Genomic DNA, 17,452 nt, shown 5'->3' with positions numbered 1-17,452 from the left:
AACCCACTGTTGTCTGTCCTTTAACCAGTTTTCAATCCAGGTGCATATATTATTACTGAGTCCAATTTTCTTTATTTTGTACACCAACCTCTTGTGTGAAACCGTATCAAAAGCCTTTGCAAAATCTAAGTAGACCACATCAACTGCATTACCCTGGTCTAAATTCCTACTTACCTCCTCAAAGAAACAAATAAGGTTAGTTTGGCAAGATCTATCCTTCATAAATCCATGCTGACTATTACTAATAATTTTGTTTTCCATTAGGTATTCCTGAATATTATCCCGTATTAAACCTTCAAGTAGTTTCCCTACTATTGAAGTCAGGCTTACAGGTCTGTAATTCCACGGGTGTGATCTAGCTCCCTTTTTAAATATAGGCACCACATCTGCTTTACGCCAATCTTGTGGTACTGAGCCTGTGGAAATGGAGTTCTTGAATATTAAATATAATGGTTTTGCTATTACTGAGCTTAACTCCTTGAAAACTCTTGGATATATGCCATCGGGGCAAGGTGCCTTATTTACTTTAATTTTTTCAAGTCGCTTATGAACTTCTTCCTCAGTTAACCAATTGGTCATTAATATGGAGGTTGTGGCTTCCTCCTGTTGCGCTACTATTGAACTTGATTCTTCCCTGGTAAACACAGAGGCAAAGAATTTGTTTAATACCTCTGCTTTTTCCTTATCTCCAATAATCTGCCTACCCATCTCACACTGAAAGGGTCCTATATTTTCTTTTATCATTTTTTTGTTATTAAGGTACTTAAATAACTTTTTAGGGTTGACCTTACTTTCTATTGCAATCCTTTTTTCATTATCCATTTTTGCTAATTTAACGGCCCTTTTGCAATTTTTGTTACATTCCTTATAATTCTGATACGATGTCTCTGTCCCTTCTGACTTAAAGAATCTAAACGCCTTCCTCTTCTTGTCCATTTCCTCCCCTACCTGTTTATTTAGCCACATTGGTTTTGACTTATTTCTTTTATACTTATTACCCAAGGGTATACACTGATAAGTGTGCTTTTCTAACAATGTTTTAAAGACTGCCCATTTATCTTCTACATTTTTCCATGCAAAAACATCATCCCAATGTATTACTACTAGATTAGACCTCAGTTTATTAAAATCTGCCTTTCTAAAGTTTAAAGTCTTTGTTGAACCCAAGTAATCTGTTTTTTGATAATTTATTTCAAATGAGACCATGTTATGATCACTGTTACCCAAATGTTCCAGGACTTGAATATTTGTTATTACTTCTACATTGTTTGATATGACCAAATCCAGAACTGCCCCTCTCCTGGTTGGTTCCTCAATAATTTGGGTCATATAATTATCTTTAAGCACCCCCAAAAACCTGTTTCCTTTTGTTGTAACGCTAATCTCATTGCCCCAGTCTATGTCTGTAAATTAAAATCCCCCATTATGCAAACATGACCCAGTTTTGATGCCTTCTCCATTTGCAAATGTATTTTAGCTTCCTCAATCTCACAGATATTTGGTGGTTTGTAGCATATTCCCACAAACATTTTCTTTATACTTTTACCTCCACTGCTAATTTCTATCCACAAGGTCTCTACATTTTCATCATTCCCTTCATAGACATCATCCCTTATAATAGGTTTTAGATCTGGTTTAACATATAGACATACTCCACCTCCCCTTCTATTTGTTCGATCCTTCCGAAAAAGAGAATACCCCTTTAAATTAACTGTCCAGTCATGAGTTTCATTCCACCATGTTTCAGTAATGCCTATGATATCATACTGCTCCCTTGTAGCTATTAATTCAAGCTCCCCCATTTTATCTGTCAGGCTTCTTGCATTAGCAAGCATGCAATTATGTTTTTTTCAGCTTGTACTATTATCTTATCTGCTCCTTCCTTTCTGCTCCCACTTGGTTTAGTCTTTAGAAGTTTTCTAGTATTATCTCTATTTACTATGGGTATCTAACTGCTTGTCAAACTTGCACTTGCACCCATTCTACCTCCATACCACCTTGTATCCTCATCTATTCCATTTAGTTCATTATCTGTTTCATTCCCCTCCCCCCTCCATCCTAGTTTAAAATCTCCTCCAACCTTTTTAGCATTCTCCCCCCTAGCACAGAAGATCCCTCTTCATTGAGGTTCAATCCGTCCCTAGAATATAGATGGCACCTCTTAGAAAAGGAGTCCCAGTGCTCTAAAAACCCAAACCCCTCCTTCCTACACCACTTTCTTAGCCATGCATTAACCTCCCTGATCTCTGACTGTCTCCCTGCGGTAGCGCATGGCACTTGTAGTATTTCAGAAAATACTACCTTGGAGGTCCTTGCTTTAAACTTTTGGCCTAGATCCCTGTAATCATTTTTTAGGAACCTCCATCTTTCTCTAACTTTGTCATTGGTGCCAACATGTACCAAGACCGTCGGGTCAATCCCAGCCCCCCCCCCCCCAACAATCTGTCTACCCAATCCGCAATGTGCCGAACCCGAGCACACGGGAGACAACAAACTGTTCGGTTCATGCGGTCCCGGCAACAGATTGCCCTATCTACCTTCCTAATAATGGAGTCCCCTACCACCACAATCTTTCTTTGCATCTGAGCATCCTGAGTCCCCACTGTGCTGGAGGAACTATTCCCCTGGCTGCTAGAGGAATTAGCCTCCCCCAGCCTTGCCATTTCTGCCCCAACATTCCCAATATCTTCACTCAACATGGCAAATCTATTGGGATGTGTCAGCTCAGAAACAACCTGTCTCTCCCTATTGCCCCTGCTTCCCCTTCTAACTGTCACCAAGCTACCTACTTGCTCCTCACTAACAGCAACTAAGCTACCTACCTGCTCCTCACTAAAAGCGCCACCATCTGCACCACTAGTCGAAGCAAGGGCCTGCTCAGTGAGCTCTAATTCCCTTTCAAGATTGCCAATGTCCCTCAATATTGCAAGTTGCCTCTTCAGATCAGCAATCTCTGATTCTAAAGAGACCACCTGCTCACACTTCTCACAGCGGTATGCTCCTTGGAACAGCTGCTCCAAGTGCACATACATGTGGCAAGATGTGCATTGAGTGGCATTTTCAATCCTGCTCATTCTAGCAACTATGAAGTTTAGACGTACTAACAGTAAACTGTACTTCAATAAACTATACCTTGTTTAACTGCTTCCTTGTTCAAACTGCTTCTGGTTCTAACTGCACACACTTTAACCAACCAGCACTTCAATCAACCACACAGATCAAACAGTACACGCAAGCTCAGGATTCGTTAGAAGCCTCTGTTTAAATAGGGACACCCACCAGGTGTGTTAGGTTATCAATTAACTAACCCCACCCACTGCAGGTGTGTTAGGCCAGCCAATTAACCAACCACACCCTCTCTGCCTCAGGCAGGAAAAAGGGAAAAAAGTTACAGGCTTCAAATTACAACACACTTTAAAAATAGATTAACCCACTGCAAACTCCCCAAAAACAGTCACCCCTGCTAGTATACCCAGTACTTCCCTTTCCTTCTGGTTCTAACTGCACACACTTTAACCAACCAGCACTTCAATCAACCACACAGATCAATCAGTACACGCAAGCTCAGGATTCGTTAGAAGCCTCTGTTTAAATAGGGACACCCACCAGGTGTGTTAGGTTATCAATTAACTAACCCCACCCACTGCAGGTCTGTTAGGCCAGCCAATTAACCAACCACACCCACTCTGCCTCAGGCAGGAGAAAGGGGAAAAAAAGTTACAGGCTTCAATAAACAGCTTTTCATGTGTGAGTGCTCACTGAGACAGAGACAAGTGAAGCTGTTGCTGCTGCTACTGCTGACTGAGATTACTGACTAATTTGCTACTGGTGCTGTTATCCTGCCCATGGAATTATCAACTAGTGTCAAAGCACCACCTCCATCAGAAATTCATCATCATCATCATCATCATCATCGTCATCGTCATCGTCATCGTCAACGTCATTATCATTATCACTATCATTATCATCATCATCATCATCATCATCATCATCATCATCATCATCATCATCATCATCATCATCATCATCATCATCATCATCATCATCATCATCATCATCATCATTCTTGCCATTACACGGCCCTACACACCACCAGCTGAAACTTGTGGGGAAACATTTTGAAAATGGGGTTACCCAATAATATCTACTCTAAGGGCTTTGAAGAGTTGGGACACATGATGATGATGAGGATGATGGAGTAGGCAGACCATACAGTATGTGTCCCTCACACATTTGCCTATTTTGTCATACAATGTTGGGTGACACATCAACATGTGGACTTTCAATATCATGTCTCTTCCCTCAGCCACACTCTCATCACTACTAACTGTTTTTGTACAGAATTTGCACTTTATACAAAACTGCAGTAGGCCAAGAGGTAAATCTTCAACGGTCTCCTCTCAGTCTCTGGCCCTCATTGTTCTGGTAGTTGTAGTGGCTCTCATAGGGGTTAAAAGGGATGGTGGTGCTGGTGGTGCTAAAGTATGTGGCCTATCTAAGGGGTGACTTCAATCTGTGGCATTTCCAAGTCTCCATGTGATGGTGGCACAGGTGGCTAAGCAGGGCGATGGTCCCAAATGGGCATTTGCTTTCCTGCTATGAATGGTGGCACTACATATAGTAAAGTAGACCTTTCCTGAACCATGTACAATTCCCTGGGGTTGCAGACTAAAATATATCCACACCCAGGATGTGTGTGCCCTCTTCCTTTGGGGGGTAGATGGGGTTTTCCTTCTGGACACTGTTCCCTCCTTTCTCCCTTCATTATTCACAGTAGTGGCCTGACCTCGACCCTGCTTCTCAACTTCCCCACTAGCTGTGCCTTCCTCCTCCTCAATTGGAACAACGTTAGCAACAGTAGCAGCAGCAGCAAGAATGTAACCAGTGCTATCATGCTGACGCACTTCCATTGTAGTCTACACTGCCTCACTCTCAGTCCCAGAGTTTGACCCTAACTCTGGTTGTGGATGCCACTCACACACTGGTTCAAACAATAATAAAGTTGAGGGGTAAAGTTCCACGAGTGTCTGCAATGCTTCCACTCCTCTTCAGATGAGTTACTGGTGATGAGTTACAGTTGGTAGTGTAAGTACTCCAGGGTTATATTATACAAGTATTATACGGGTGGCACTCATCTGAAGAAGGGACTGTGTCCCTGCAACATTATTTGGTCTGCTATAAGCATGGAGTAAAGTCTTAGTAATCTTTTTTGCAACTAAATCTGTGTGCCTCCCTTTTTTGTCCGCTAAAACAGGTTTAGGGGAAACAAGCCCTCCCTTACTTCCTCCACTAGTTTCCCCGCTATTTCTGCTGATGTGGTGGCACTGATACTAATATTCAAGTCAATGGCAGCTACCACAAGATTGGGTACAATTTTCTGCATCACAACTTCATGATTACCAGCCACAGTACTATCCAGAGTTCAGGAATACAGACAAATAAAAATGTAAAATGGGCAGTTGCTCTGTGCTGTATAGAGGGAAAGATCCATTACCATTTTTAGGGGAAAATGGCAAAGGTCTATATCGCTGACTTAAAGTGGCACCAGTGCAGCAAGATTTATAACAGACACTCTCTCATGAATAACATAAGTATTTATTGTAGCATCAACTCTTCAGTTTAATATTGTATTGTAATGGACAGGCTTCATACCCTCTTGTAGCTAAAGAATGTAGCTAATTGATTAAACTGATCTCACTCTGTGCTTTTTAAACTGTTATAATTAAAAAAAACTGTGTGGATGTATATACTGAGTCTCAACAATCAAAGAGAATATTAATTTTTTTGTGGTTTGATAGCCTGGATTTTTTTTGGTATATTTATATTTTCACACTACATGAATATAAGAGGTATAGTAAGCACTATAAAAATGCACTGACTATTTTTATTTATGGGTTTTCATAGTAGATTGAAAAAAGATGCATTCATTGCTAAATTATTGTTTGTCAATGAATATTTCATTTACATCACCTTTGTAAAGTAAATTTTGGGGGCGGATTTGGATTCGCAGCAGATCGACCGGTTTCGTTGATCCGCTGATTTCAGCAGATCAATCTCAAAAAAGGGCGATTCGCATTTTGTGATTTTTTTATTATTATTACCAATACACTCTGCACGATGGAGTGGAACTCATGGATGGATTTGTAGAATCCAATCTGCGGATTCAGCAATTTTAGGAATCCACCGACGGATTGCTGAATCCGCAGATTGGATTCTACAAATCCGTCCACAGGTTGTAACCAATGTTTTTTTTTTTATAAATCAGAGCGGATTAAAACTGGCCAAATCCGTTGGGGATTTTACACCGCAACATGAATTTTGGGTTGAAAATGTGAAAAAAAACTGGGAAACAGATTTGGATGGATTCGCCCATCTCTACTAACTAGTTAGCTATTTCTTGTTGCCTGGAATACTCTCAACTGATGCTGAAATTGTAGAAATATTAGAAAATGGTAGAAACTGATGCTGGTTATAATTTCTGAAATAGACATAGCTTTTAATCTATTTTTACAATCTGAAAGATTGCATTCGATGCACAACATTCAATCAATAATTATTTGATTAGATTAAGTATTCGGGTATACTTTGAAGGACTAGCTGACCAAAAGTACAGTCACAAAAAGAAGAACCTTCAAAATGAAATACATACAGGATAAAAATGAAAATGCCCATCATCTTGCAGTCCAACTGTACAACATTTTTATGGTGATACCACTGTAGTATATGTTGTCAATACTTTGCCAATGAAGGATCAAAGATTGTGAGTTTTCATTTCTATTTTATTACTTTTTTTTTTTAGAAACTTGAAAAAATCGCTTAGGTTTCAACTTTACATTTTTTACTGTTCTCTTAGGAACTAACTTCACCCTGGCAGAACTAGGAATCTGTGAGCCCTCCCCTCATCGAAGTGGCTACTGCTCGGACATAGGAATACTTCATCAAGGTTATTCCCTGAGCGCAGGGTCTGATGCCGACTCAGATACAGAGGGAGGAATGTCTCCAGAGCATGCTATACGATTATGGGGGAGAGGGATAAAATCCAGGCGTAGCTCCGGTCTGTCAAGTCGCGAAAACTCAGCCCTAACACTGACTGACTCTGACAATGAAAATAAGTCCGATGAGGAGAACGGTAGGCCTACATTTTAAATACAGATTTTTCTTCATTTAAACATAAATGAAATATGTTTTTTTTTTTTAATGGAGGAATTCATTACCCTTTTACTGTATTTCAAGTATCTTAGACAACATTCCGTTACAAACCTGATTAACTTGATATAAACAATTCCCAGTAAAACATTTGAGTATAAGATATTATTTATTAACTTGTTGGTTTTAAATTAAAAAGTTAATGTACCTGTGTAACAGCATTTAGATCTTTTTATTGAGCAAATACAGAACACAAATGAGCCAAAGCTAATTGCAGTAAAATACACCAAAAGAGTACTTATTACTACATTTATACTTTTTAGAATTAGATAGAAATATCAATAGTTTGTCAGACTTTTAATTGAGATCATTCATTACATGTTATTTAAAAAACTGGTAATATTTCTTCCTAGTATTGGTTGACATTAACTTCACCAGTGTTCCATAAATATTCCATAACATTTCTAAGGCAACAATTGAACTACATGCACAGTATGAAGCATGTATAAAGAAAGACCCTTACTCATATTATATGTATGTGTATATATATATATATATATATATATATATATATATATATATATATATATATATATATATATATATATATATTATAACTTGCACTTTGTGCATAACATTTTAAAATGTATTTTTAATTTTTGCATAATCAACATTTGATAAGAACTAAATTCTAGAGATCACCTGATTCCTTGATGCATTTGCACTAGAGATGTGTAAATGTTTCTCAGTTTAGTTTGTTAATTTTAATACAAATTGATATTAAGATAGAGAGAGTCAATGATTGTAATCTTCCTTTTTTCTTATCGCAAAACTACTTACCTTATAGTATTTATTATCTAGGAACTTCTTTCCTTACCACTAACATCATTTTGTAGTGTGGGCAAATATTTGGGAATGTTGACAATTTCACAAAATGTTCACGTGCGTGGAATGTCAATTTGCAAGTTTAACCAACTTGTGCAAATGTTTCACACATTTCTAATGTGCACTATTATATAAAACAATATAATCTTTGAAAAACAGCACTGAGCGTATGATCTTGAATGGTTTGGTTAAGGTTTTGTACAGTATTTTTTTTTTTAAACAAAAGGTAAATGTGGAGGCAGTAGAGCCAAACAGTAAGGCCATTCACTTCAATGGTCAAGTCTCACCAAGTATAGCTAATTCTACATCATAATTTTGAGACATTACTGCAACTTTGTTATCTGCTGCATTTTAAGGTTCATTCTATGAGGCTTCATGGTTAACATTGGTTACCGTTTTTATATTTTGATTAAAATACAATTATAGTATACAAAAATACAATCGTTGGCAAGAATCTTAATATTCTAAGGAGGTTTAACACACAGTCTTGAAAAACAATTATTTTACAACAAAATACGTATTGGCTGTTTTGTCAAGGTTTTATTGATTGTTTTGGCAAAGCAAATGCATATAACTTTCAGACGGGTTGTCTAGTCTACCTAGGGAGCATGCAAAAGAAAGCCTAGTTATATATTAATGTATATTCACATTTAGAAAACAAAATCACTGATAACATTTCTGTACTGATACATGTGATTTTATATAATCAAATGTGAGTTATTCTGGAGCTCTCTAATCTGTTTTGGGGGCTCACATACAGTATGTGTACCAATATATGACGGTATGATCTGTGAGATTGTTGCTCAAAGCATTAATGCATGATGTACCTACTACAAATAATTTATTTTACCTACAGTAAGGGTTTTTTTAATTACCAACAGTGCCTGCTCAACCCTCAGAAAGTCTTATATGTCAAAGAATATCCTGAAAGAACAGTTATTATTTTCTAATTCAGTTTATTTTTCTAGTTTGCTGCAATGTGTTTCCCAAAGCAAATCGCTTTGTTTGTGCCTTCACAATCTACTTAACTTCATGATCAACTCTATTTTAAAATGAATATATACATATATATTTCCCTAAAAAAGATGACAGTGCTAAAACACTTTTCCAATAATATAGAATCCTTTATCTTCAAAGGTAAGAAACATATAGAGATGCAGCGGCCATTATTTTAACAAATCACGCGGTGTATACCTCGGAATACCCATGTCATGGAGCGGGATTTCTTCCAACCGTACCGTCTTAAGACGCGAGTCCAGGCGAGTGCATAAAATGGCATTTTAGTGTTCTGGTTTTTAAACACCTGAAATTGACACAGCAGCACAGTAGCACAGTACTGTACACATTACAATTCATTCATTTCATTGCACTTAATTGCACACAATCCATGAAATTCAAACAAAGCAACTGCGATAAACACGTGTGCCTTGGGCGATTAGCCGCATTCATGCCACGTGGAGTACAGCAGCGCACACGAAAATGGCGCTGTGATTTGTTAAAATATTGACCGCTGCATCTGTAGTAAAATGCACTCACAAGTAAAATACAATATTGAAGTTTATACAAAATGGTATACTCAAATGGAAGGCTGATAAGTATACATGCTCCAATGCTGTATCGAGCATCTCTGCTTGTCTGCTCACAGTATCTCCAGATGTAGGTGCATTGAGTGACGACGATCGGCTGCATGATTGGGCACCACAAAGTAGACCTGTGTAAGGGGAATATAGAGACTTACGGAACTATTCTGATTCCTCAGGGGTTGTGAGATATTTCTATCACGTGCTAGCATCATACAAATATAGCCATACCCACTGTCTCCGGAGCCACGGTTCAAAAGATAAAAAGGCGCGTTTCTGGAGACAGTGCCGGCTGAGGCATCATGACCCGGGAGGCTGCCAGGCGGTTCCCCCCGCCGCCCGCTTTGCCCCCTTGAAATCCCAAATAACGACAGGAGACAGTAATGGAGGTAAAATGGCCGCGGCTATTTATTAAAATTACGAGGGGTAAATGCTAGTCCCGCCAGATTGTACCTTTACAGGAAGGGGGGAGGGTCGGCCGGCCCCCGCGCCGCTGCCGTCTGCGCGAGCGGGTTATCGACGTCATGACTATCTGACCTCGCCCACTCGTGCTCCCCCCGGGCTCAAACGGCCCAGCTCCCAGTCTGGCAAGAACAAGCACCCACCCCCCACGAGCCGCCGCGACAAAGGCAAAGCCGATCAACGACCCCTCCTGCTTGGAACCTTGTTCCTTTCCAGATCAGCAAAGTAACATACTTCCATACTGCAACAGAACAGAGAAGTATTACAATCACATACCCACTTTGTCCCAGCTACCGAGCATACCCCCTAATATTGTCTGCCGGTTACCACCAGATTGCCCTATCCTAACCAAAAGGGACGGGTGGGTGGGATATTTGGCTGGCGGGAGGCAAAGAGGACGAGCCCCCGCCAGCTTGACCTTAAATTAAAGGGGGCTAGGGCCCTCCCCCCGTGACGGGGAGGGCGGTGCGGGGGGCGGGCCAGCGGGGAGGAAGGCCGGCCCCCCCTGGTCATGATAGCCCCCCGCCCATGGCTGGGGGGGGTCGCTTGACCCGGGAGGCTGCCAGGCGGTTCCCCCCGCCGCCCGCTTTGCCCCCTTGAAATCCCAAATAACGACAGGAGACAGTAATGGAGGTAAAATGGCTGCGGCTATTTATTAAAATTACGAGGGGTAAATGCTAGTCCCCGCCAGAATGTACCTTTACAGGAAGGGGGGAGGGTCGGCCGGCCCCCGCGCCGCTGCCGTCTGCGCGAGCGGGTTATCGACGTCATGACTATCTGACCTCGCCCACTCGTGCTCCCCCCGGGCTCAAACGGCCCAGCTCCCAGTCTGGCAAGAACAAGCACCCACCCCCCACGAGCCGCCACCGACGGCCCTATTTAATCCCCCTTAAACTAGGGCCGTGCCGCCAACCACCGCCAGACCCTCTCCAATCCCTCCTGTAACCCGATGTTAAACAGATCTAATCCCACCTCTGACATGTGAACCCCGTCTGCCCTCAACAACCCCCCTGCGGTCGCTTCAAAGTCGGGGTGTCTGATCATCCAGCCCCCGCACTGCGTCACGAACTTGCCGACCGCCCTGTTCACCTTCCTCCGTGCCCCATCCACCGCCCGTGGTGACCTGGCGCCCCGCCACTCCTTCCTATGGACTATGTCAGACCACACAAACTGCACCGCCGGCCAGCGAGCGAACATCTGTGCCACGTCCCTTTTAATGGTCTCTATCAGGTCGACCGAGCGCACTGCTGCCACGTCATTCCCTCCCGCGTGAATGAGAAGGATCTGCGGGGGTCTCCTGTCCCTCGCTAGAATCAAGAGCCGCGGTAGCAGCTGGTCCCACCGCAGCCCCCTCCCGCCCCACCATAAAACCCTAGCCTTTACGCCCAAACCGAGGTCCGTTCCGTAAGGCCGACGAGCCGCGCGCTTCTCCGCCCAGTGTATCAACGAGTCACCGATGATCCAGACCTCCGTTGCCTCCGCCTCTGCGGGGGGAGGAAGGAAAGATGGGGGGGGGAGGGGCAGGGGTGGAAGGACAGAGAGAGAGAGAAAGGTTCACACCAGCGAAACCCGTTCTGCGCCTGCCCCGGGCCTGACATAGGACCGGTACCTGCTGGAACCCCAACGCCCAATCCTCTGTATCACCTCCCCCGCCAGCCCAACCCGCACTGCCTCAGTCGCGGCCCCAATCCTGAATGAGTGAGTCCCGAATTGGGCCGCTTCCAACCCCAAGCGTTCAAGGCAGATCCGGAACACCCGTGAGAACTGGTACCTGGATAATGGGACCCCGTCACTGTGAACGAGTAAAGGCCCGTCCCTGGTGGGCCACACTCGTAAGTACGCCCTACGAGCCCCCACCGGGCAGAAACACTTCCCTGGCAGGCTTAGCAATGGTACCACTGCCCCCCTGCCCGCTTGGTCTGTCTTGGACCGCCGGATGAAAAGCTGCAAATAATCCGCCCCGAGCGCCACGTCCCTGGCCTGCAAGCCCCCGCCCCTTTTCTTAGAAGCGCATACTAGCTCCCCTATACGCAATGCTCCAAAGAACGCCAAGGTGAATGCCGCATTGAAAAGCTCCGCCTCGAAGGTTGAAAAACAGACCAGCCCTGTTATCTTAACCAACGCCTCCAATAACGCCGGAGTTACTGGTCTCCTGGTGTCGCTGGACGGTGCCCCCCTTAAAAGCCCCGCCAGGGCCCTCTTGACTACAAACGCCTTAGTGACGTCAGTCTCACCGCCCAGCCTCAAGAAGAATGACACCCCGCTCAGTTTCCTGCTAATTGTCCTCCCTGCCAACCCCCTGCGCCCCAGCTCGATCACGAATTGCATCACTGTCATGACCCCCCCCCGTCTCTCCTTCAACTTCCCTTGAGAAGCACAAGTATTCCCTCCATGCGGCCGCATAGGCTTCCCACGTACCCGGAGCTACCGATGCTCGCACTAGATTGATCACTGCGGTATCCCCAGCGCCCATAACTCTGTCGGGCAAGATGCGCCGTCCCTGTCTGATTCCGGTGCCCACTTCCGAAACTCTCCCATCTGTAAACGGGATAAAGAGTCGGCAATGTTATTGGAGACCCCCGGCACATGACGCGCCCGGAACGATATGTTCAGATGCAAACATGAGAGGACAAAGCTGCGCAGCAGATTCACGACCGGCGGGGAACGTGAACCGAAGTTATTCACAGCCTCGACCACTCCCATGTTGTCGGTCCAGAAAACAACCTCCCTGTTTTTGAAAGACTGTCCCCACAATCGCACCGCGACCAGCAACGGGAACAGCTCTAGGAACGTTAAGTTCCTAATGAGATTGGACTCCCTCCAGTGTTTGGGCCAGCGCTCGGCACACCATGCCCCGTTGAAGTATGCCCCGAAGCCTACTGAGCCTGCCGCGTCCGTGAACAGCTGCAGCTCTGCATTCCTCGAGGGACGCCCCCGCCATAAGGTTCTCCTATTGTATGCCTCCAAGAAATCCGACCAGACCCGTAGGTCTTCGCGGATCTCACGGGTGACACGAATGTAGTGGTGAGGACGCCTGATCCCAGCGGTTGCTGCCGCGAGGCACCTCCAAAAAACCCTGCCAACCGGCATAATTCGAGCCGCAAAAACCAGGTGGCCCAACAATGCTTGGAAGTGACGCAACGAGGTTTTCCTCAAACCCCTGAACTCCCGAAGGAGCCCTTTTAGGGTCGCTAGTTTATCCAGCGGAAGCTTGTACTCCATCCGTGCAGAGTCAATCTCGATCCCAAGAAAACTGATTACCGTTGTTGGGCCAACTGTCTTCTCGTCGGCTAGCGGGACTCCGAACTCGCAAGCCATGGCTGAAAATTCAAACAGCCATCTTGCGCACAGGTCTGATCCCGCCGGCCCCATGAACAGAAAATCGTCCAGGTAATGCATGCACCCCGTGGCCTGAACCCTGCAACGAGCCACCCACTCGAGAAACGTGCTAAAAGTCTCAAAGTAGAAACATGATAGCGCGCAACCCATGGGAAGACACAAATCAACAAAGTACTGGCCGTCGAGCACGCAACCTAGTAAGTGGAAACAGTCAGGGTGCACCGGCAGCAGCCGGAAGGCGGATTTGATATCCGCCTTTGCCAGCAGAGCCCCCCGACCCATACCGCTCACCATCGCTGCGGCTTGGTCAAAGCTAGCGTAACTTACCGAGCACAGCTCGCGATCGATGCCGTCGTTCACCGACGAGCCTTCGGGATAGGATAAGTGTTGGATGAGTCTGAATGCCCCCGGGTCCTTTTTGGGGACCACCCCCAATGGGGAAATCCTCAAGTCTGGGAGGGGGGGGTAGGCGAATGGACCCGCCATCCTCCCCAACTCCACCTCCTTACCCACCTTCTCCCTCGCCACATCGCTGTAAACCCTTGCCGATTTCAAATTACGCTCAAATCCTGATCCCGCCTGGTGCACAAACGGGATTCTGAACCCCTCGGAAAACCCGTCGAGGAGCAGCCAGGCTGCGTCCCTATTTGGGTACCTTTCCAGCCAAGGGGTCAGGCTTTGGACGATTATAGGGGAAGGTGCCTTGCTGGCCAGCCCGCCGCCCACCCCTCTTGGAACCGCGTCCCCCGCTCTTAAAGCACTTTGCTTGCGGATGGGCTCCTCCGCAAGTGGCGCATTGGTGTTTGAAGCGACAAACTGCATATGTGCACCGCTCGTCATTGAAGGCCCAGCACACCCCGGGCCGGTTATCGCCCTGTCTGTCCGTGTTTGCGGTAGCGCGCCCCCCCTCTCCCCCTCCCTGAAAGGGCGCTGGCTTGTCCGATAAGCCAATCAGGTCAATCCAGAGGTCGGTCTCCTTCATGACCCACGTTACCTTATCCTTGTGTGCCGCCATCTTCTGCCTAAATCTTAAATCGTAAAACCACCAGCCCACACCCCCGTGCCGCTGGTGGGCCTCCCCAATCATATCCTCATACTTAAACAGCGCCGCACATAAGTGGGGGGACTTTTCCCCGATCACTGCGGCTAAAATTCTAAATGCGCGGGACCAATTGGCGAACGTGCGTGGGAAGAGCCGCTTCTCGATATCGTCCTTCCTCGCCTCCCCTTTTTTATAAGACCGCGCCAATGCCTCCCTGTAATCGGGTAACAGGGATAAGATTTCCACGAAATCCCCTGCCCAAATAGCCTCTTTTTCCTCTTTTGTCAAGTATGTGCCTAGCTCGTTAGTGACGCACACCTGTGGCGTCGAATAGGCCCCTGCGGGGATTGCTGGTTTTGACGTGGTGTCCCCGACCCCGGCCGTGTGAAGAGGCACCGGGGTCTCAACCCCGGCCGTGAGAAGAGGCACCGGGGTCGCAACCCCGGCCGTGAAAAGAGGCACCGGGATCGCGGCTGGGGGAGGTACTCCGCCCAAGACACCAACCACGGAACCCTCGGTGCCAATGACCCCGGCCGAAGGTGGATTATGAGACACCGGGGTCATGTTGGTGGCTGCCGGGGTGGGAATCGGCGCTGTGGCTACCTCTCCGATGTGCGCCCCCCACGCTGCTGCCACTCCTGATGCCGCGCCAGCGTCCCTAGCTCCCGCTCCAAAAGGAACCAATGCCTGCGGCTCCAAGACCTTTAATAATCCCATTAATGCTGCTGTGAGGTTTGCCCTCTCTGCCGTACCAAAAGCTCCTGGGTCTGGTGTATGGGTTATCCCAGCTGCTGTCTGCTCTACGCCTGTTGCGCCACTCGGTATTTCCCCCCTCGACACCTCGCCCGCGCCTCCCTGGTCTGTGTTTACTACCTGGGATGCCATCCAAAGCCTAAGCGCTTTCACCCTTTCGCCCCGTCGCCTCCCCTTCGCTGCCGTGGGTATCTTACCCGTCCTTGCCATCCTGGGTGGAAGCAACTGGGCCTCGACCGTTGCCGGCTCAACGTAGTCGAACCACGCTGGGCTGTTTGCCGTCCTTCGCGCGTTGGCGCCACCGCGATGCAGGTGGCCGTCCTGGTCTCATGGACCCTGCCGATCCGTGAGATATTTCTATCACGTGCTAGCATCATACAAATATAGCCATACCCACTGTCTCCGGAGCCACGGTTCAAAAGATAAAAAGACGCGTTTCTGGAGACAGTGCCGGCCGAGGCATCATTGTGGGGGAGTGTCCAGCTTGCAACTGAGGTTGATCTTATTAACCCAAATGAGCCCAGTTGGAATATATTACCAAGGTTATCCATGTATTCTATAAAATAGATTACACTATAAATAAAATTAGAAATGGCTCTTAGGTAGTATCTATAACATGATGGGTGACACTATGGTTGGAATGAAAAAATATACTAGTGGGAATGAAAGAGTATGGTTCATATATAATGAGTTTAAAAACACAATAGACAAGAAAATGTTTCACAAATATAGAAATATATACATAGATAAGAGAAAACAAGTGCTCACTAACTATATTGTGAATATATAACAGTGAAATCAACAGTGATAAATATATTATGATATATATATATATATATATATATATATATATATATATATATATATATATTTAAATTTTAAAAAATGTGCATTAAGTGCATATAGACCATAAGAATAAATACATCAAGTGTCCACATATAAAGTCCTGAAAAAGTGTTAGGACAATCCCAATATGGAGTATGGATCCTATATCATAGAGAAAAAAGCCAAATTGCAGGAAGGGGGCCACTCACAAAAGGAAGAATGCCTTCCAGATGAAGAAAATCTAAAAAAAACCAAAAAAAACACAAGCTCACAACCCTAGTAAATTACCAAAAATACAAACAATTTATTAAAAGAAGGGGGAGACAAATGCCCACTTACAAAAAACAGGATAAAAAAGAGCGTAGAAGGAGAGCACCAATCCAGCAGCCGGCTGTAGAATCAACTGTCCGCTGGAGAAATCCTCAGTCAGTGATGCCATGTATAGTTGCAGTGAGACTTCAGCATCCGTGTTCCAGAAGGAGTCCTGTTAGATCAATAATCAGCTGTTCTGGCAGGAGATCTCACATGGCACAGCTCGGCATCGCATCAAGGTTGTGTGATAACGCAGATACCCTATACGTTGGGTATCTGAGTCATCACGCAACCTTTATGCAACTATACATGGCATCACTGACTGAGGTTTTCTCCAGCTGTCGGTGGATTCTACAGCTGGCTGCCGATATCGGTGCTCTCATGGTATGCTCTTTTTTATCCTGTTGTTTTGTTTTATAGGAATATATATATATATATATATATATATATATATATATATATATATATATATATATATATATATATATAATGGGAAAAGGGCAAATAATGAAAATATAATTTGTTTATATTAGAAAAGGTAAGTAAAAGCAGGCAGGTAAATGTCTATATTGACACATTGTGGCATCTCTGTTTGTAATTTGTGATTTGTAATTTGTGTCCAGATTTATTGTATGTTTGTATATCTTTATTTTTATAGTGCAATTAATGTACATAGCGCTTCACAGCAGTAATACATGTGATAATCATATAAATAACAAATAATACAAATAACACATAATGGGAAAAAGTGCTTTTAGGCATAAAACTTACATTTAGGAAAAGGAGTCCCTGCCCCGACAAGATTATAATCTAATTATTATTGTTGCTTCAATACCCATTATGATAACCCCTTCAGGATTCATCGGATGAGATACAGTAGCATAACATTTTTCGAAAGCTATTGGTAACCTTTTTGAATGATGTATTACTATATTTTTCAGAAATCTGTATTTTTCAGAAATCTGTACTGTATTTTTCAGAAATCTTGTTTTTCAGGGTCCAACCAATGTACTCATTATCTAACATATACAGCATAAGTATACATTATAAGATGGAATGCAGCAATTAAAGAAATTGTCTTAAGAGAACTTCTTACCAGTTATTCTTA

At 44.5% G+C, this 17,452-nt stretch overlaps 1 protein-coding gene across 5 annotated transcripts in view; it reads left to right on the top strand.

Annotated features, from left to right (window-relative positions):
* TENM2 (teneurin transmembrane protein 2) overlaps nt 1-17,452 on the top strand; it is a 2,373,952-nt gene that overhangs the window by 844,458 nt on the left and 1,512,042 nt on the right. For all 5 annotated transcript variants that reach the window (XM_075601896.1, XM_075601894.1, XM_075601892.1 and 2 more), the window contains exon 4: nt 6,854-7,129. In XM_075601896.1, the coding sequence (XP_075458011.1) occupies nt 6,854-7,129 (276 nt within the window). The remainder of the gene's footprint in view (nt 1-6,853; nt 7,130-17,452) is intronic.

This window comes from Ascaphus truei, chromosome 5 (genome assembly GCF_040206685.1).
Source record: "Ascaphus truei isolate aAscTru1 chromosome 5, aAscTru1.hap1, whole genome shotgun sequence".
Classification (NCBI taxonomy): Eukaryota; Metazoa; Chordata; class Amphibia; order Anura; family Ascaphidae; genus Ascaphus; species Ascaphus truei.
The sequence above is the reverse complement of the archived record's forward strand: the minus strand, read 5'-3'. Positions and strand labels throughout refer to the sequence as shown.